The sequence below is a fragment of the Hibiscus syriacus genome, unplaced genomic scaffold (genome assembly GCF_006381635.1).
Source record: "Hibiscus syriacus cultivar Baekdansim isolate YM2019G1 unplaced genomic scaffold, ASM638163v2 tig00111149_pilon, whole genome shotgun sequence".
Lineage (NCBI taxonomy): Eukaryota > Viridiplantae > Streptophyta > Magnoliopsida > Malvales > Malvaceae > Hibiscus > Hibiscus syriacus.
The window spans coordinates 173966-196113 of NW_024062998.1; the positions used below are offsets into that span (position 1 = coordinate 173966).

The 22148-nt window shown below is 37.4% G+C and overlaps 2 protein-coding genes and 2 pseudogenes across 2 annotated transcripts in view; 3 read left to right on the forward strand and 1 right to left on the reverse strand.

Annotated features, from left to right (window-relative positions):
* LOC120154730 (30S ribosomal protein S10, chloroplastic-like) overlaps positions 1-4546 on the forward strand; it is a 32485-nt gene extending 27939 nt beyond the window's left edge. Inside the window, exon 6 of the mRNA XM_039166381.1 lies at positions 4530-4546. The gene's annotated coding sequence lies outside the window, so the exon portion shown is untranslated. The remainder of the gene's footprint in view (positions 1-4529) is intronic.
* Positions 3858-8225, forward strand: LOC120154727 (annotated as a pseudogene).
* A 1705-nt stretch (positions 8226-9930) lies between these two features.
* Positions 9931-19724, forward strand: LOC120154718 (annotated as a pseudogene).
* Positions 19367-20910, reverse strand: LOC120154703. Its single transcript, XM_039166363.1, has one exon. The coding sequence runs from the start codon at positions 20516-20518 to the stop codon at positions 19895-19897; it is 624 nt and encodes a 207-aa protein (XP_039022294.1). The 5' UTR covers positions 20519-20910; the 3' UTR covers positions 19367-19894.
* Between the last annotated feature and the right edge of the window lie 1238 nt (positions 20911-22148).

Here is a 22148-nt window from a genome sequence, read left to right on the forward strand (position 1 = left end):
ACATGTTTTTTAATATAAAACATGTAACATTTACTCATTAAATTTTACCATCTTTCTTATTTCACTCACTGTACTTTTAATTTTTTCAATTTTAATTTAGCAACGTCAAACGCCATTAGAATTTAACGGTCGAGCGACCAAAAAGTTCAATATCTAAAGTTCATTGAGCAGATTGAAAGTACCGATGAGTAAAATAGGTAAATAAGAGAGAGATTAAAGTTTAGTGAGTAATAATGTAATTACCCATATATATATATATTATATATATATTATGTATTTGTAGCATTTCCATGCAGTTTCATGGGGGAAATGGTGGATGGCAGAACTGGATATGGATACTTAAACTAGTAAGAATGTCTTCCTTCCTTGTTCCCAAAGCAAAGATGCTTTTCGATTTGGTCATCTGCATATCGGTTTTCTCTATCTTATTTGAGTGTGGAAAAGATCAACACCCACTTTCTAAGACGTCAAAGTCTAGGAATTGATGACCTCTTGTTTGGCAGCCTGGAAAGTGACAACCTCAAAGAAAGTTTATTCATTGTATTAAAAAAGAAGGGTTCGATGTTAATTGAAATCCGGAGCGCGATGTCTGAGGATGAATGGAGAATCTCGTTGGGACAATCGCACATTTTAATTTTTATTTAATCATATTTATATTAATCGTTATTTCACATGACAACTTGGAAAAAAATGTGTAAACGTACGAGAACATTGAAGTAATTGTCGAAAACAAAAACCCCACAGAATCTTAATTAAATGCCGACAAAACGTGCATAATAAAAATATTAGGAGAGTACTTGGTAGTTGACTGACTGCCTCTTGTTAATGTTTGTGTTCAACGGCTGAACCCCATCACGTTGAGGTATGGATAGAGAAGACTAAATTATCTTATTTCGATCGATGAGATTGGTTTTAGCGTTAATAACTCGGTATCGTTTAAGTATATTTCGAATCATTAGATTTGTGAGACTAATCGATCTGAATTAATCAAGACAAATCTTGAAAAACAGGAAGACAACAAAAAAAATTATTTGATTTCGATGATTTTCAATCCGATTAATTAGGGATGGGCACGGGTCGGGTTTCGGCCAACCCGACCCGAAAAATTATACACCCTCCAATAGATCGAAATCCGACTTGACCCGAAATGATAAAAATATTATTTTTTTCAATTAAATTCGTATTTTTATTGAATAAAATAATATTTTAGGGATATTATTGTAATTATCTCTAAACATATACAGTAAAATTATATTTTTTTCCCGGGTCGGGTCGGTATTTTCAACCTAACCCCGAACATAACCCGAACATCATCTTTAAAAACCCGACTCGACCCTATCAGGTCGAAACACGTCGAGTTCGAGTCACATGCCTATTCCTAGGTGTAATATTAAAATAGTTTAATTGATAAAAAAATTGAGTTCAAATAAGGTTTACTAGTTTTATTATTATTTAAATAATAAAACCGATAAAAAATTACCTAAAATATCATTATTTATACCTAAAACACCAATTTTTTTAACATTTCCGGTAAAAATGCCCAACAATAACAAAACCGGTAGCGCCTAATATGTTTCCGATCATTTTTACCGATTTTTTATTTAAACAATAACAAACCGGTAGCGTCTTATTTTAGCCTTATATTAAGGTTGCCGCACGTGAGCATTTTCCGTAATTTTCTCAAGATTGTTATATAAACTTTAACCCCCACCACGCTAAAATTATTAATTTCATGTATATGATTAGTATTGAAGACACCGTTCAAGAAAACCATTTTATGTATTTATATCTTCAACTCAGAGACGGACGCATAATTTTATATAGAGAGACGACTAAATTCTATGGGGATAAATTAAAATTTTAAGATAACGAAATATTTTAATAAAAAATATTAAAAATTAAAATAATATAATTTTAAATTGGGTAAATTACACAAATCATCAATGTACTTTACTCTCTCTCCCTATTTAACTCATCATACTTTCAATTTTTTCAATTTGCTCACTGAACTTATACATTGAAAAAAATTGGCCACTCTTCCGTATCTCTCTAACATCATTAACGCAGACCACCATCGACCACCGCAGATGGTGGTCGTTTGGTCTCAAATTTCATGGGTCGCTTCACCTCGACCCCTGATCAGAATCTGATGGTTATTTTACCGAAAAATATCTCAACCTGTGAATATGGATCGAAACATTTCAGCTTCCACACTTTTAATCTAAAAATCGTGGACTTCGGAGCAAGTTCCGATAAAATTGAGGTCGGATTCAGACTCATGGCGTCAAGATGAAGCGACCCATGAAATTTTAGACCGAACGACCACCATCTGCGGTGGTAAAAAATGGTCGGCATTAATGACATTGGAGAGATAACGGCAAAGTGACCAAATTTTTTCAGTGTATAAAGTTCAGTGAGAAAATTAAAAAAATTGAAAGTACAATGAGTAAAATAGGAGAGAGAGTAAAGTAATTTACCCTTTTAAATTTTAGGTTTTTAGTTAAACCCTTGGAAGACAAGTTTCTGACCACTGAATCCCAAGTTTCTGCATGGTGTGCGCTGACGACGACGCTCTTCGGCCTTTTCTTTTGGGTCAGCCAAAACCTAGTGGCCATAATGTAATGTGAATCAACTACAGAAATGCTGGCTGGAAAGATTTTCCCATCTTTTTCCTCTTTTGGTCCCTACCGAATACAAATTTACTATTGCGGTACGTGGAAATTAAGGATTTTTTTTTTGAAAATTATGATAATGGTCTTGTTTTTGATTCCATTGTTTTGTTGCAATTATGGTAATAATAGTTGTTAATCTGATTATTATAAATATTATAATTAAGTAATAATAATTTCGATTATAAATGTTATTCAAAGTCAAAGATCAAACCTTTTCACTAACCTTTCCATTGTGTTTCAGTGCTTTCCTCTCTAGTTCTCTCCGCCTCCAAGCTTGCTCACCACGTATATCTCTTCCCCAAGTAGCTTTCCTTTTTACTTTCTCTTTTGACCTCATTCATATATAAACACACAACCAGAAGCTTTCAAGTTTCAAACCCAGTTTTCTTCGGTTAAAGCTCTTTGAAAAATGGAACTTTTTGCTTCATTTCTACTAATGAGTTCAGCTGCAAATTTTGATTTTCTGACTAAACCCAGTTTTCTTCATGGGTTTTCCGCTTCGTTACACTCTGTTTTTGTTGCTTTTAATGGTGGTTTCATGGGTGGTGAGCAGAGTTAAAAAGCTGGAGAGGAAGGTTCGAAGGAGACATTAAGGCAAAGACATGTCTCATGGTATAAGCAAGCATTAGCTTGTTGTTTTTTGTTTCAGCTTTTAATGCCGTCTCTTGTTTGTTAAGTTATTTTTATTGGTATAGAAATGGTTGGTCTGAGAATAAATTGTTAGTCTTTTTGATTATGCGGCGAAAACTTGCTTGGGGAGCAACATGTGTATTTACACTGCCAGTTCTCTCGTTCTGGTGAACAAAGTGGTTCCCATTGTTGTTGAGATTTGGTGGGCTTTTACATTCAATTTCAATTCATGCTATTTCTTGTTATAGACATTGTTCTCTTTCAAAGAACATGTTTCTTTCCCAAACCAGGATTTAGTGTCCGGTGTTTTTTTCTTTTATTACTGGTTTGTTTCTGTGTACTGTTGGGTCTTTAGGAAGAAGATGAGGGTGAAGATACCCTCCTAGAGGAGCGCCTTCTTAATGAGATACTGGTTTTAGTAACGGTGTAGAGCTTAGCAATAGAAAAGGGGGTGACACTGTGACCCCATACTCAATGCTGGTCTTTTCAGCATTCTTACATTTTCATGGATGGGGCCTCTGATTGCTGCTGGCAATAAGAGCCATTACCTCGAGGATGTTCCTCGCTAGACATCGATGATAGTGTGTTGGGGTTTTTCCAATTTTAGGAACAGGCTTGAGTCAGCTGATAGGAGGGAATGGTGTTACCACTCTAAGCTGGTGAAGGCACTCTTCTCTCGGCTTGGAAAGATATTCTTTGGACGGCTTTGTTCGCATTTACGTACACGGTGGCTTCGTATGTCGGTCCGTACCTCATCGACACTTTCGTTCAGTATCTGAACGGGAAAAGGGAGTTTAAAACCCAGGGGTATCTTCTAGTTGCCGCTTTCTTTGTGCTAAGGTAGTAGAGTGTGTGTCTCAGAGGCGCTGGTTCTTTAAGTTGCAGCAGGTTGGAATTAGGATGAATGCAGTATTGGTGGCAATGATATATAACAAGGGATTAACGCTTTCGTGCCAGTCGAAGCAGAGCCACACGAGCGGGGAGATTATCAATTTCATGACTGTTGATGCCGAAAGGGTGGGTGACTTTAGTTGGTACATGCATGATCCATGGATGGTAGTTGCAGCAGGTTGGAATTAGGATGAATGCAGTATGGTGGCAATGATATATAACAAGGGATTAACGCTTTCGTGCCAGTCGAAGCAGAGCCACACGAGCGGGGAGATTATCAATTTCATGACTGTTGATGCCGAAAGGGTGGGTGACTTTAGTTGGTACATGCATGATCCATGGATGGTAACTTTGCAAGTGCTTTGGCCTTGGTGATCTTGTATAAGACTTGGACTAGCATCCATAGCTGCTTTCGTCGCTACTGTTCTGTTATGTTGGCAAATATTCCTTTGGGGAGAATGCTGGAGAACTTCAGGATAAATTAATGGAATCAAAGGATACAAGGATGAAGGCAACTTCTGAAATTTTGAGGAATATGAGAATCCTCAAACTTCAGGGGTGGGAAATGAAGTTTCTCTCCAAGATTTTCGGGCTCAGGAACGTCGAGGAAGGATGGTTAAAACGATTCGTTTATACAAATGCCATGACTAGTTTCGTTTTCTGGGTTGCACCCTCCTTTGTGTCTGTAGCCACTTTTGGTGCTTGTGTGTTTTTAGGTGTCCCGCTCGAGTCCGGCAAGATCCTGTCTGCACTTGCAACATTCAGGGTTCTGCAGGAGCCAATTTACAACCTCCCTGACACAATTTCAATGATAGCTCAGACAAAGGTGTCCCTTGATCGAATTGCTTCCTTCCTACGCCTTGATGACTTGCAGCTGATGCCATTGAGAAGCGTCCAAGAGGAAGTTCCGATATAGCAGTTGAGATTACCGATGGGAACTTCTCTTGGGACTTGTCATCCCCCACTGCAACACTAAAAGATATAAATTTGAAAGTTTTCCATGGTATGAGTGTTGCTGTTTGTGGTACGGTTGGCTCCGGCAAGTCGAGTTTACTTTCCTGTGTTTTGGGGGAATTAACCAAGATATCAGGAACCCTTAAGTTGTGCGGTACAACGGCCTATGTTGCTCAATCGCCTTGGATACAAAGTGGCAAGATGTAGACAACATTTTGGTAAGGAAATGGACATAGACATGTATGACAAGGTGCTCGAAGCTTGTAACCTCAAGAAGGATCTCGAAATTCTCTCTTTCGGTGATCAGACAGTTATAGGCGAGAGGGGGATCAACTTGAGTGGTGGACAAAAGCAGAGAGTACAGATTGCGCGTGCTTTATACCAGGACGCTGATATCTATCTGTTTGATGATCCTTTCAGTGCCGTGGATGCTCACACCGGATCTCATTTGTTTAAGGTAACTTCTTCTTCTGATCATATGGCATGTATGTTAAGAGTTCTTCTACTTGGTTAGTGCTTTCCTGAGTATCTTGTTGATCTTTTGAATGACAGGAGGTTTTACTGAACATGTCGAAAACAGTGATTTTTACTCATCAAGTCGAGTTTTTACCTGCTGCTGATCTGATTTTGGTGAGCTATGTACATTGCATCGGATTCGAGAAACGGTTTAAGAACTGGATTTAACCTGTCTTGTATATTTGTTAGGTAATGAAAGATGGGAGGATTGTGCAAGCAGGAAAGTACAATGATATTCTCAGTTCGGGGACTGATTTTATGGAACTTGTAGGTGCACATAATAAAGCTTTGTCAGCCCTTGATAATGTTGAAGTAAGATCTATTTCCGAACGAACTACGAGTGAAGTAGAGGTGCTATGGGGAGTACTAATGGGAAATTTAAGAAAGAGGAAAACCAAGGCAACGAGAGTGGTAAAGTAGATGATGTTGGGCCTAAAGGACAGCTTGTTCAAGAAGAAGAGCGAGAGAAAGGAAAAGTCGGGTTTTCGGTTTACTGGAAATACATCACAACAGCATATGGAGGAGCTCTTGTGCCTTTGATATTGCTGGCACAGATTCTCTTCAGATTTTTCAAATTGGCAGCAACTATTGGATGGCTTGGGGATCACCTGTGTCGGCAGAAGTAAAGCCTCCTGTTAGGAGCTTTACACTTATAATGATCTATTTCGCCTTGGCTATTGCAAGCGCCTTTTCCATCTTTGCCAGAGCCATGCTTCTTAATACAGCCGGATATAAAACAGCCACTCTTCTTTTCAAGAAGATGCATTCTTGCATTTTCCGTGCTCCTATGTCGTTCTTCGATTCCACACCAAGTGGAAGAATCCTCAACAGAGTAAGTATCTGATGTTTTCCTGTATGCATACCGAAGATTCCATTTATGTTCAATGGCATTTTCTCCTTGTTTTTGAAGGTCTATAACCGGTTTTCCTGCTTCGTATAGGCTTCTACGGATCAAAGTGCAGTCGATATGAACATCCCGTATCAAGTCGGGGCATTTGCTTTTTCGGTTATCCAGCTACTTGGCATCATTGCAGTCATGTCTCAAGTCGCTTGGCAGATATTCGTCATTTTCATTCCAGTGATTGCTACCTGCATTTGGTATCAGGTAAGTTGCTGAACTGTGGCTATGTAATGCATGAGATCATAATCTCCAATCTTGCCTTGGTGCTGAACACATGAATTCTCGTATCTCGCAGCAATATTACATATCTTCTGCTCGAGAACTTTCGCGGCTGGTTGGAGTATCCAAAGCTCCATTAATACAGCATTTTGCTGAAACAATTTTAGGAGCAACAACTATAAGGAGCTTTGATCAAGAAAAAAGATTTCAAGACACAAACATGGAACTGACCGACTCGTATTCTCGTCCAAAAATTTCACGTTGCTGGTGCAATGGAATGGCTGTGCTTCCGTCTGGACTTATTGTCTTGTATTACTTTCGCCTTCTCGTTATTCTTTTTAATCTCTTTACCGGAGGGAGTTATCGATCCCGGTAAGTAAATGCAGATTCAGATTGGCATCTTTAACAACTAATGCTCCAGGAGAATGACTTGATGCATCTTCTTTTGTTTAGCGATTGCTGGGTTAGCCGTGACGTATGGACTCAATCTAAACATATTGCAAGCTTGGGTGGTATGGAATATTTGCAATATGGAGAACAAAATTATATCTGTTGAGAGAATACTCCAGTACAGTAGTATCCCTAGTGAGCCTGCCCTTGTGATCGAAACGAATCGCCCGGACCATCGTTGGCCATATCATGGAGAAGTTCAAAATTCATGATCTGCAGGTAAGGCAACTTGCTGTGTTTATGACTGGTTCTAATATATTGACAGTATTGCCCTCGAAATAAACGATGATGGTCTCGATGTAGGTACGATATGCCCCACACATGCCACTCGTCTTGCGAGGTCTCACGTGCACATTTCCTGGAGGATTGAAAACCGGCATTGTAGGGAGAACAGGCAGTGGTAAATCAACTCTCATACAAACACTTTTCCGGATCGTTGAACCTACTGCAGGGCAGATTATAATTGACGGTGTCAACATCTCATCGGTCGGACTTCTTGATTTACGGACACGACTCAGCATCATCCCTCAGGAGCCTACCATGTTTGAAGGGACTATACGAAGCAATTTGGACCCTCTTGAAGAGTACACAGATGAACAGATTTGGGAGGTGGGTTCATTAGTAATCTCTGTCATTTTCCTTGTCATTGGTATTTGAAGTCTAACATCTACCAATGCGTGTTTAATTTTCAAAGGCATTGGATAAGTGCCAACTCGGGGATGGGGTTCGATTGAAGGAAGGTCGGCTCGATTCTTCAGGTTCGATATTCTATCATATAACTTGTAATACAAGTTAATACTCATTCCTTTTGCATCATACTCCATAAATTGTTTAATATGATGATACTTGTGCAGTTAGTGAGAATGGAGAGAATTGGAGCATGGGCCAAAGGCAGCTAGTTTTGTCTCGGTCGTGTACTTTTGAAGAAAAGCAAGATCTTAGTGCTCGATGAAGCAACAGCATCGGTCGATACAGCCACCGATAACCTAATTCAGACAACGTTAAGGGAGCACTTTTCCGACTGTACGGTCATAACAATTGCTCACCGAATAACTTCGGTTCTCGACAGTGATATGGTTCTTCTTCTAAGTCATGGTTAGTAGTGATAGTCTGCAGCTTGTAAGATAGATTCTCCAGAGCTCATTTCATTCAAAACTTTTTAAACTGTTTGCAGGACTTATCGAAGAATATGATACCCCATCGTGTTTGCTCGAAAACAAGTCTTCATCGTTTGCGCAGCTCGTAGCCGAGTATACCGCGAGATCGGATTCGGGGTCTGAGAAGTCGGACCGAATTAGATGATGATGATGAAAATTAAGTGTTGCAAATCAGAATGTTAATTTGTAACAGTGGATGTTGTCCAGTGTTTCGTGCCAGTTTCTTGGCTCTGATGAACGTTTTCATATGAACCAACACATTATTGAGGGACCAATCCACCAAATTTCCATAAAAAATAGTCTTGAAACCCATGTGCATCCATACTGATATGTGCACCAAAAGCCCAGAACCAGGGATTAAAATTATAATTTTAAGAAAGTTTTTACGAATTTAAAATTATCATAATAATAAAATTAATCCTTAATCTTTGCACAAATAATTATTTTAATCTTTATTTTTCAAGTATTTTAGCTCTAAACATTTTATATTTTGATAAAAGTAATATTTAGACAAAAATCATTCAATGACCAACAACCAACGTATGTTGTTGATGTGTCATTTTTACATGAGTTTAATTATTGATATAATATATAACACATCATTAAATTAATAATGTATCACATGCCACATCATTAAAATAATGATGTGATATGTACTATGTCATATGAAGTGATAAAATATTATATGTCACGTCATTTAAAACGATAATATATTATGTATCATATCATTTAAAATGATGATATGACATATATTATATTACATAAAATGATGATATATCACATGTCACGTCATAAAAATAATTTTTTCTTAGACACGAATCATCAAAATAGTTACATGACATGTCATATGTCATGTAGATTGATTATATAACACGTGCAATGTCACTAGTTAAGTATGTATAAAAATAATATGTCAATAGCGTGTTGATCCTCAATAAATTAATGATTTTCATCTAACATAGATTATTTTGATAAAAATTAAAATATTAAGAGCTAAAATATTAAAAAAGGAATATAAATCAAAGTGACTATTTAAGTATACATCGGAATTTATTTTATTATTATCCCTTCAAAATTTAAAGAATTAATATTTTTTCCGATCGTTTTTTTAAATCAATTTCAAATTTAATTATTTAAGAGACATTTTAAATTCGAGTAATTAGAATATAGATCCATTTAAACCAAACATATTCAAATTATTAGACTTTTATAAAAAAAAATAAATTAAATTAAATCCAAATTAAATTTTGGGCTTGGATCTAATTACAATTTTTTTTGGGGGAGATAATTGCAATTCTAAAATCAATGGGGTGAATTTTGTAATTTTCTAAAGACTCGCTTACCATCTCCCCACTTGCATCAAGCAAAATCTTGCCTTCACCAAACGCAGAGCTTCTCTTGGAGTTGTGAAGCGACAACTCTTCCATAGATGATAGAACCTGAAAATCCCCCCTTTTTTTCTCTTTCTTTTTAGTTTTACTTTTTTTTTTCTTAAATTAATTTCGATTTTTTTCAAATTGAATTATTATTATTGATATAAATGGCCCTTGAAACCTCAATTTTTAGCCGACCCACTTTCATTTATTCAACAAAGTCCTCATCTTTCCTGCTTTTAAATCGAAATTTGAAGAACCCATCAAAATTTTTGTCCAAAACTAATCACTACCCAGCTCCAGTTATCTCCACTTGCTCAAATCCCCGAGTTTTCAAAGCTTTTGGAGTGCCCAAAAATGGCGCTTTTGGACACAAGGGATTGCTGAGGGAAGAAAAGGAAGATGTGGGAAATGAACATAATTTGAATTTGGTGAAAAGGGGTTTTTTGGTGGCATTGGTTTGTGGTGTATTGGTGTTTGGGTGTAAAAGAGTTTTTGCTGTGGAAGGAGTGGTTAATGATGGTTATGGAGTGATTGGGCAGTGCATATTGTGTTGCGGAAGACGGCTATCGGATAGAGCAAAATCATAACTAATAATTTGAGAAAATAAAAATGAAGATAAAAAGAGACACACAATTTACGTGGAAAACCCCTAAATAAAATAGGGTAAAAACCATGGGCAACGGTAGAAGAATTTCACTATGAGAAAATAGGAATTACAACCTCTCTCGATCTACCAAGGAGAAAAACAATGATAATTCTCTCTCGATAAAAAGGAGAAAACAACTCTCAAGAAACTCTCTAAATTCTCTCTAGTATTGGAAGAAAGCTAGAATGCTTTGGGATGGTTTTGAAGCTAAATGGGATAGGGTATTTATAGCTAAATCTTAAGGACTTAATCTTGTAAATACCCTAAAGTTTAGTGACTATAGTTTGTAATTTATCCATACAAAAAATAAAAAATTATGCACATACTTTCGGTGCCTTAATTGCACCGAAAGGTGCTTTGACATTCTACAATCTCCCACTTGAAGATTTGATTGGAACAATCATATCTTCACACCATTCTTTCTACCTTGTACCATCATGTTGCTTACGTTTCTGACAGGCCACAAGAGGATCGACACCAAGTAAATTTATTGGCATTGATCGCCTTTGTCATGAAATCTGCTATGTTGTCTTTGGTATGGATATTCTGCATATCTATCGTCCCTTCTTCCACCTTTTCACGAATGAAATGGTACTGAACTCGTATATGCTTTGTCCTTTAATGAAATGCTGGATTCCTTGCTAGATGCAAGGCACTTTGACTGTCATAAAACAGAGAGACATACTCTTGATTGTGCCCAAGCTCCTCCAGTAGCATCTTCAACCAAATTGCTTCTTTACTGGCTTGTGTAGCCGCTACATATTCTGCCTCTTTTGTGGATGTAGCCACAACTGACTGCAATTTTGAAACCCAGCTTACAGCTCCACCAGCAACTTTGAACATATATCCTGTAGTAGATTTGCTTTTATCCAAATCCCCTGCATAGTCAGAATCTACATACCCATTGATTAGTAAGTTTGATCCTCCGTAACATAATGCAACATTTGAGGTCCCTTTGATGTATCTCAGGATCCTCTTTACTGTATTCCAATGCTCTTTGCCTGGATTCGCCATGTACCGACTAACCACTCCCACTGCTTGTGCAATGTCTGGTCTTGTGCATATCATAGCGAACATTAAACTTCCCACTGCTGATGCATACGGTACTCGAGACATCTCCATCCTCTCTTCTTCACTGCTAGGACTCATACTGGAGGATAATTTGAAGTTAATAGGAAGAGGGGTAGAAATTAGCTTACAATCTTGCATGCTAAATCGTGACAAGATTTTCTTCAAGTAATTCTTTTGTGAAAGCCAAATCTTCCTATTACTTCTGTCTCGGTGAATTTGCATCCCTAGATTCTTGTTTGCTGATCCCAAGTCCTTCATTTCAAATTCCCTAGCCAGTTGTGCCTTCAATTCTTCAATATGATCTTTGTTGGGTCATGCAACCAACATGTCATCCACATACACAGCATATAACAAATCGTTATCACCAGACCTCTTGAAATAAGCACAATGGTCTGCATTAAGTCTGTTGTATCCAAGGCAAATAATGAAGGAATCAAATCTCTTATACCAACACCTCGGCGCCTGCTTTAGACCGTACAGAGATTTGTTCAACCTGCAAACCAAGTTCTTCTTTTCGTCTTCTTCAAAACCTTCAGGCTGGAGCATAAATCTCTTCTTCAAGATTTCCATGAAGAAAAGCTGTTTTAACATCTAGTTGTTCCAAATATAAATTCAATGTAGCACACATTACCAAGACTACTCGAACTGTTGTTAGTAGAACCACAGGAGAAAAAATTTCATTGAAATCAATACATTCTTTCTGAGCATATCCTTTGATCACCAGTCTTGCACGATACCTCTCCACTTGATCGTCACCATTTCGCTTGATTTTGAAAACCCATTTGTTACCTATTGGCTTCATTCCTTGTGGTAGTGGCACAAGGTCCCATGTATTATTTTTATGAAGGGCTTCGATTTCTTCTTGCATCGCCATCATCCACAGTGAAGCATCTGAGCTGTTTATTGCCTCATGGTATGTTGATGGCTCACCGTCCTCTGTTAAAAGGCAGTATGCAATATTACCTTCTATAACATAATCTGAGTGCCAATTGGGACGTCTTCTCACACGATCTGATTGACGAGTTGTTGGAGCTTCAGAACTCTCTAGTTCTTGTTCATCATGTAATGGTTCTGCTTCAGAAGAATCTCCTTCTTCAAACTCTTTTTCCACATGTATCTGAGTAGTCTCTGACTTTTCAGCGCTATCATCGTCTTCTTTTCTTTGTAGTTTATCTTCTACAAAGATAACATCCCTGCTAATGATCACTTTGCGGGTAGTGGGATCCCACAAGCGATACCCCTTTACTCCATCAGCATACCCCAAGAATTTGCATTTCCTGGATTTTAGATCCAGCTTTGAAATTTCTTGGGCGTTGTACATCACGTACACAATACTTCCAAATACATGGAGGTTTGAATAATCAACTGGTTTACCAGTCCATATCTCCATTGGTGTCTTCAGCTCTATTGCAGTTGATGGAGCTCGATTCACCAAATAACAGGCGGTATTGACTGCTTCTGCCCAGAATGATTTTTCTAGGCCTGTGTCCCTCAACATTGCTCTTGTTCTTTCTAACAAGGTTCTGTTCATCCGCTCTGCCACTCCATTTTGTTGAGGAGTGTTCGCCTCTGTGAACTGTCTTTTGATGTCTTCTTTCCTGCAAAAGTCATCAAATTCTTCGCTTGTGTATTCTCCTCCATTATCTGTTCTGAAACACTTGATCTTATTTCCAGAATCAAGTTCCACCCGCGCTTTGAAGTTTTTGAAAGTTGAAAACACGTCTGACTTCTTCTTAATAGGGTGCACCCAACATCTCCTGGAGTAGTCATCAATAAATGAGACAAAGTATTTTGCTCCACCTAGGGACGTTACTGGTGCTTGCCATATGTCAGAGTGAACCAATTCTAGAACACTTTTGCCTCTAGAATTTGATGTGTTAAATTTCAACCGGTGCTGCTTACTTGTTATGCAATGCTCACACAAAGGAAGTGATACCTTTGTTAAGCCTGGAAGTAGCTTTTGCTCCACAAGGACTTTCATTCCTTGTTCTGACATGTGTCCAAGTTTCTGATGCCATAGCATTGCCGAATCTGAACTACATGAGGCAACAGAGGCTTCTGGTTCTAGCAAAGTCTCTCCCCTTCAACATGTACAAGTTTGCTGTTATCTTTTCGCCTTTTAGCACCACAAGCGCTCCACGGAACACCTTCATGATTCCTTTCCGTTTCTCAATCTTGCTTGCATTATTATCCAACAATCCGTAGGATAATAAATTTTTCTTCAGGCCTTTCACGTGCCGTACATCTCGAACAACTTTAATTGTTCTATCATACATCTTCAATTTGATGGTTCCCACACCAACGATCTCTAAGGCATGATCATTGCAACTATACACAGATCCTCCTGAGACAGGTTCATAATGATGGAACCATTCTCTTCTTGAGGTCATGTGATATGTCGCTCCTGAATCAATGAGCCATATATCTACAAAATCTTTTTCTGCCTTCCACGGTGGTTGACGCTTCACAGCATAGAGCATCTCCATCATCTGAAGTGTTTGCGGTATTGCCTTGTGGATTGGAGTTTTTATTTAGACTCCAACAATCCTTCTTCAAGTGACCCTTCTTTCCACAGTGGTAGCACTTTAAATTCTTCTTGCTCCTCGACTTCGATCTACCATGTTTATGACTGCTGCTTTGGCCACGTTCTGTTGATCTCCCTCTCATCGTTGTCAACGCTTCTGCTTGTTGCAGATTTACTTGTCTGTCTTCCTTGTTCTTGCGCCGATTTTCTTCTGGTAGAACAGCAGCTGCAACGTCATCGAAGACTAGATTGGTGACATTACTGTTTGTCAAGTTGATGATGAGTTGATCGTACGAATCCGGTAGACTTTGAAGTAGAAGTTCAACACGTTCTTGTTCTCCTATTTTACAGCTTAAGGATGTAAGCTGAGAAAATAAGGTGTTCAGTGTATTTAAGTGCTCCGTCACTGAAGTAGATTCTGGCATACGGAGAGTGTACAATTTCCTCTTAAGGAAAATTTTATTGTGCAGCGATGTGGCCTCGTACAATTTGATGAGATGATCCCATATCTCCTTAGCTGTCTTATTCTCCTCGATGCTTGACAATACTTCATCTGTTAATGCTAGATGAAAGTTTGCCATAGCATTCCCGTCCATCTCGTTCCATTTGATGTCATCTGCGAAATCCACCGGCCTTTCATTGATAGCCGCTAGACACCCGTCTTTCCTTAGGACGGCCTTCATCTTCAATTTCCACAATGAGAAATTTCTCCCATTGAATTTTTCAATATCAAATTTCGTTGCCATAGCTTCTTCTACGGATAGCTCCCACTATTTCACTATCTTGAATAGTTCTCTGGAACCTTCAAAGAATGGGTAATAACTTCTTATTTTCTTATGTTGGAGGATCCACCTTTTGGTAGCAACCACAAAAGACAATAAGCAGATATTACACACTCTAATCTAGCTCGGATACCAATTGTTGCGGAAGACGGATATCGGATAAAGCAAAATCGCAACTGATAATTTGAGAAAATAAAAATGAAGATAAAAAGAGACACAAAATTTACGTGGAAAACCCCTAAATAAAATAGGGTAAAAACCACGGGCAACGGTAGAAGAATTTCACTATGAGAAAATAGGAATTACAACCTCTCTCGATCTACCAAGGAGAAAACAATGATAATTCTCTCTCGATAAAAAGGAAAAAACAACTCTCAAGAAACTCTCTAAATTCTCTCTAGTATTGGAAGAAAGCTAGAATGCTTTGGGATGGTTTTGAAGCTAAATGGGATAGGGTATTTATAGCTAAATCTTAAGGACTTAATCTTGTAAATACCCTAAAGTTTAGTGACTATAGTTTGTAATTTATCCATACAAAAAAATAAAAAATTATGCACCTACTTTCGGTGCCTTAATTGCACCGAAAGGTGCTTTGACATTCTACATATTGTTGTTGAGGAATGCTTGGCCCAAGTCATCTATGATTCTTAAAGTTTTTAAGGAACAAGGTCTGGTTTTGACTGCTCTTTTGAGTTTATCTGCCTTCTTCTCGATGGCTGAGACTGCTATAACTACTTTGTGGCCTTGGAAGGTACTTGATGTCTTTGACCTAGGGTTTCATAGTGTTTATATTCATAAATGCTTATTTGTGGTTGTTCAATTATGGAAATCAGAATTCATTTTATTTGGATTATTGTATGTTGGAAAGAATGTAGATGATTTGGTTAGTTTATAAATGGTGTTTTTCTATGTTATACTGACTGGTATCATCTTCGAAATATATGAAAAATTTAGAAATAATACCTTTGAAAAAATGAGCATATCGGAGTTGAACACATACTCGTGTCCAGCACTCACCTGCCCATTGTCTTTCAATTTTCTTTTAAATGACTGTTGTGCAGATTCTTTAGTGACTTGAGAAATTTTGCTTAATATAAGATTAAATTTTGATTAGCGGTGAACATTCGATGGGAATTCCATGTTTTATATTGGTCTGTCATGATTGAATTTGAATGATATCAAACTCTTCTAGATATTAGCTCAGTGATAGTTACTTATAAGAGGAGTCCGATTATTAATGTTGAGCACAAGAGGAAGACATATATAAGCACATTAGAGTGAAAAGGGAGAAAAAAGACGAGTGAAAGTAGGAAAGCAAAAAGAGATAATGATAGAGAAGCAACTTATGGAGTCAGTGAACGGCACCATAAAGTATTTATCATTTCAACTATTAAAACATAAGTCAACATCACTTAGTGATCCAACACTCAAGAACTTTTTTGTTCAGAGAAACCTTTCGAAGTATAAATTGCACTTTGATTTTTAGTTACAGAGGATTAAAATCTCTACTGCAGGTTTCCTTCATTGTATACATGATCAAACCCTTAGGAATTTTTCCTTTCATTGATAATCTGATGTTAATTTGTGTCAGGTACGTGAGCTGGCTGAAAAAAGAGTCTGAAGATGGTGTTTTTAAAATGCTTTCGACTGATGTAACGCGCTTTCTCACAACTATTCTTATCGGCACCACGTACTCTTCTTTTCTTGCCATGACCTTGACCAGTTCCAGTTCCATTTTATTTTTCCAGCTCTAGTATTAAAGTATTTCTTCTTTTGGATGTAATTTCTCTACTCAGGGTGGTCAATATTGGAGCAACTGCTTTAGTTACAGATGCCGCAACAGCAATATTTGGGGAAGCTGGTGTTAGTGCGGCAACTGGAGTAATGACCGTATGTATCAATATCTTGTTCTTAGATTTGGTTTTGGGGTTGCATGTGCGGTATGCATGCCATTTTCTTGTGTTTCTTCTATTTTGATTTTATTAGAGGTCATCAAAATGAGTTGTCGGTCAGTGCATGGATATATAACATATCTACCAATGCAATAAATATCGGTTACCTTTTATCGTATGGTTCTAGGTTGCCATATTGCTTCTCACTGAGATAACTCCAAAGAGTGTAGCTGTTCACAATCCCACAGAAGTTGCCGGATTTGTGGTATGTTTTCCTCCCCTCAAGAAAACATTCATTTGGATATTCAAAATTGACTGATTAATTGTGGTTAAAATATTTGTAGGTCAGGCCAGTGGCATGGCTCTCGGTAATACTATATCCAGTCGGAAGAGTTGTGACATATCTATCAATGGGAATGCTCAAAATTCTTGGTCTAAAAGGAAAGAGGTGAAGAAAATAGTTTCCTGGTTTTAACCTATCTGAATCTTCCAAGTCGCCATGCATTATCAGTTTCGTTTGCAATGGTCTGTCAAATTTTCAACATATGTTATCATTGTGGTTTATGCCTTCTAAACGCCTATGCCTTGTCTCTTTAATTTAGTGTACCGTACGTTACAGAAGATGAATTGAAGTTAATGTTACGTGGGGCAGAGTTGAGTGGAGCAATAGAGGAGGAGCAGGTAACCATATTTATCATGTATATTATAAGTACATACGAATAAGTTTGATTGAGCATTTGATTAGCACATTTTATCAGCAATGGGTGTTTTTCTGTTATCTTCTCTCCTGTTGCAGTAGACCAGTGGGTCTTCAATGAATCCAAAATGAATAGCTCCAGCTTAGCTATCTGGTAAATGCCTATGTACAGGCATGCTGCAGTTATTGTTCTCTATGATCCCTGTTTATACTTGACTATTTGTATAAATCTAAACAAATCATCCATCGGTTCTTCTCTTCGTTTATGGTTCTGGTGCTCTTACTGTCGGAATCCCCTTGCAGGATATGATTGAAAATGTATTAGAGATAAAAGATACCCATGTTAGAGAGGTGATGACACCTCTTGTTGATGTTGTTGCAATCGATGCTAGCTCGACTCTTGTTGAGTTCCACAATTTGTGGTTGACTCATCAATATTCAAGGTAGGTAAGCGTAGTAGTTAGTAATTATTAGTCTTTTGACTGTTTTTCTTTAAAACAAGCAAAGAGATCTGTTGAACTCATTTTTGCAGGGTGCCTGCTTTCGAGCAGCGGATTGACAATATAGTAGGTATTGCATATGCTATGGATCTACTCGATTATGTTCCAAAGGTGAGACAATTTCTGCTCAAAGATTTTTTTTTAATCGATAAGACCTTGCTTGTTCATGTATGCAAACAATAACATAATGTGCAGAATTATAATCTGTTTGATTTTGAAGGGTGAACTGCTAGAAAGTACTACAGTGGGAGATATGGCTCACAAACCTGCATACTTTGTGCCTGGTAATTCTGTTAGTTTCAAGCTTCGAGTTTATGCTTTTGGATTTTACCTTTCTATCTCGGTATTCATTTGGCTAATGGTAGATGGCACTTCGGTTTATTGTCATCATACTTTGACAACACATGCCTATTGATTATATTCTGAGAAGCTGTTACTCACAGTATTCTCTATTTGTTTTGCAGATTCAATGTCAGTCTGGAATCTCCTTAGAGAGTTCCGTATCAGGAAGGTTCACATGGCTGTTGTTCTTAATGAATATGGAGGAACAGTGGGGGTATGCGGTATTCATAATTTTTAATGATTTCCATATTTACATTTCTACTCTCGAATGTTTCTTATCTGTCGGTAGTTTTTGCTAAATGCAATCACTATGTTTTGCATGGCATTATTTGATTTAATGATTTGTATTGCATAACTTAACCGGTTTGCTATACGGAATTAATACGAGATTAATCATGGGAAACCTTTCTGCAGTTTGAAAAGTTGAATGGGCTGCCAAATATTCCTTTTACCTTTGTTAAAAGATTACTTAGCAAACTTAGCAGGCAATGATTAGTACTTAGCAGTGCATTTCTTCTTTTGTCTCTCTTTTTTAATTATTAATTTTGATTTTTATGATGAACAGATAGTCACCTTGGAAGATGTGGTGAGGAGATTGTCGGTGAAATTTTCGACGAAAATGATTCAAAAGTAGGGCTTGCTACGTCTTCGACAACTTCATGAATAAATTAGCTCCTCTGCTATAAACTTTATACACCTAATTCTTTCTATTTATTCCAAATGCTGCTTTTCATTATTCCACAAGTAGGGGATGTTGGTGAAACTTGCTAAAGAAATCCGAAATCAAGACGATTGTTACGCTTCAAATTTTCTGCTCAACGGTTAATATTTTGCTTGGTTCTTATATGTTGTTTCCTGCTATAACAGAAGGAGATCCAGAAGAAAACTGGCTATATCGTAATGCGAGCGGAGGGTATCTTTGATGTTGATGCTAATACTTCTATCGATCAACTTTCCGAAGATCTAAACATCAAAATGCCAGAGGTATATCACTTGTATTACTCATCATATGTGAAGTGTCTGTTTTGTCGATTTATACCTGTATTTTCAACGGATTTTATCGTTTTTTTAGGAACATCAGTACGAGACTGTGTCTGGTTTTGTATGCGAGGCATTCGGTTATATACCGTGGACAGGCGAGAGTGTCAAAGTAGTGCTTGAAAGGGATAACGAAGAAGATGATGATGGGAGCTCCGAAGCTGCATCTGATCGCCAAGATCTGAAGGAAAGGCATCAGATATATAAACTCGAGGTACAGTTCGACCCTTTTCGAGATAGTGCTTGAAAGGGATAACGAATTCTACCGAGTCGGTTCTGCATGCTCCGAAATGAAGGATGGTCAGCTATTTGAGATATAATCTCATGCTGCAATGGATATTCAAAGAAATTGATAAGAGCCTCTGCAGCATTATCCCTCAGCTCCTCCAAGTCATCATGGAACAATTCAAGCAGGCGATGGACCGCTCCTGATTCATTTAGCGCCTCCCAATCTGCCCAATTATAGCTCAACTGAGCAATAGCTCCGGATACTTCTCTTACTTCATCGTTCTGAGAGCCCAAAAGCTCGAGCAGAAGGGGAATTGCACCCTAGTTTCGGATGACGGATACTGAGTGCTTGTAACCCTAAAGATTCCAGAAAACATTAGCAGCTGCAGCTTTTGATTCAGCACCGCCTTACCTAAGGATTCTCACCAAGTTTTCAGCTATTGAAACTGCATTTGCTTCTGCAACAGCTAATACACAGAAAGCATCCTCCGCGATCTCGTGACCGAGTGGGTCAGGTCCTTGAATGAGCTCGGCATACAATGGAATAGCCCCGGCTTTAGCAATCAGGTCAATGATATTAATATTAGCTGAAACCACTCCAAGGGAATTGCCAGCCACAAGCTTTGCAGCACCGTCTCCAACTCGAAGCATTTCCACGAGAACATCTATAACACCCAAATCCACGAGCATACGGTGTGCACGCCTCGTAACACCGAATAACCTGATTGCTTGGCAAGCTCTTTCCCTAGATAACACGTGACCACAACTGGCTGCCTCAACAAGAAATCTAACCCCACCTAAACTAATAAGCCCCCTCCTTGCAACTCTCAACAACGACAATACACTCAAGATCTCCAACAAGTACCGTCTAACGACACCATCTACCGATGAATTCAACATACTAACAACAATCTCCGAACCTCCGTTCGTAGCAACAACGACACGATTCTCGTCATACAAATTCACAAGGCACCAAATGCATTTCAGACAAAGCCTTGGAAAACTAGAATTGATTGGACGTAAACTCGTCATACCTTAAGATCGAACGTAAAGCACCGGATTGGACTATCTCGGTGGCCAATCGACCATCTCCTCGACAAGCAATGCATTTCAAGAAATGGATAACCGGCCCTTGAAGACGAGAACTCGAATTATTAGAACTATCATCGGCAATAAGATTACTAAGAATCGGTATGGTTTGGCGAAGTACACATTCTGGGGCTTGATTCGATAGTTTAGCCAATTTGATTACTGCTTTTATACGCGTGGACTCGGTACCAGAATCAATCACCCTTTCAAAGTGACCCAACGATTCTTCCCAGTTAGGGTTAATCTTTTCTCCGGATTTTTTGCATCAAAATCACGGGGAAAATGAAGAAAAATAATCAGATAGTGAAAATCCAAGATGGGGTTTTTGCATGCAAGAAAATGAATTCAACAGATACATACAGAACATAAGAACACGTTTAAGATGGAAAGGAGAAAGCAGAAAGTACCCTTTTTTATTTTGGAACAGATGATGAAATTTTGAGGGTAAAGGAAGAAATCAAAGAGAGATTCAATTTCCCCCTAAGATTTGTTTATTTGAGATATCATCTATGGCGGTAGGAGGCTAGTGTCTTCAAAGTTCGTGGATTGTTCTTTTCCTTATTTTGTAAAATAATATTAATTAGTTGCACCAAATATCCTCACCTTCATTTTAAATTGATCCCTAAATTTTTAAATATTTTAATTTCATCTCTAAACTATTATTTATCATTCTGAATTAGTCCTCAAACTTTTGAACATTTCAATTTCATCCCCAAACTATGACATTCATTCTAAATTAGTCCCCAAACTTTTTGAAAATTCTGGTTTTATCCCAAACTGTATGTATATACTAATCACATTCATTGTTAATAAAATTGTTAGACCAAGTTATATTATTATATGTTTGAAGAAAAAAAATTAGGTTAAATTATGGTTGAAACTAATTCCATATTTGGATGAATTTGGGAATAAAATTGAAATATTCAAAAGTTTGGGGACCAATTTAGAAAGAGTGTCATAGTTTAGGGATAAAATTAGAATATTCAAAAGTTTAAGGACTAGTTTAGAATGAGTCATAGTTTGAGGATGAAATTGGAATATTCAAAAGTTTAAGTATTAATTTAAAATGAGAATCATAGTTTAGGGACGAATGATGCAATTAACTCAAATAATATTCACTTTGGTTTTATTTCTCAATTTTGATCATTAATATAAGAAAAATAACATTTTGATAATTTATATTATTAATTACAATATTTTAATTATTAATACGTTAAATGTTTTTTTTTGATAGCAAAACATGTTTCTAAAGTAATTTTTTTAAAATTTGAGATGAAATATTAATTTGATCTCTAAATTTTAAATAAAATAATAATTTAATCCATGAATTTGTTCAACGTCGATCACTATCGGCCTCTATCGTCGACAACCGTTGGATCTTTACATTATACAATATGTGCATATGAAAATGTTAAACTCTACAAAACAACCATTTGATAAAAAGATTATATGAATGTATAATGCTTAAAACAAAGAAATTAAATTTTTCAAAGTATATATTACACTTTTTCGTAACCGTACTTCGGGTAGATCCGGAATTCAAAACTATATATTATATATATTTTAGAATAAT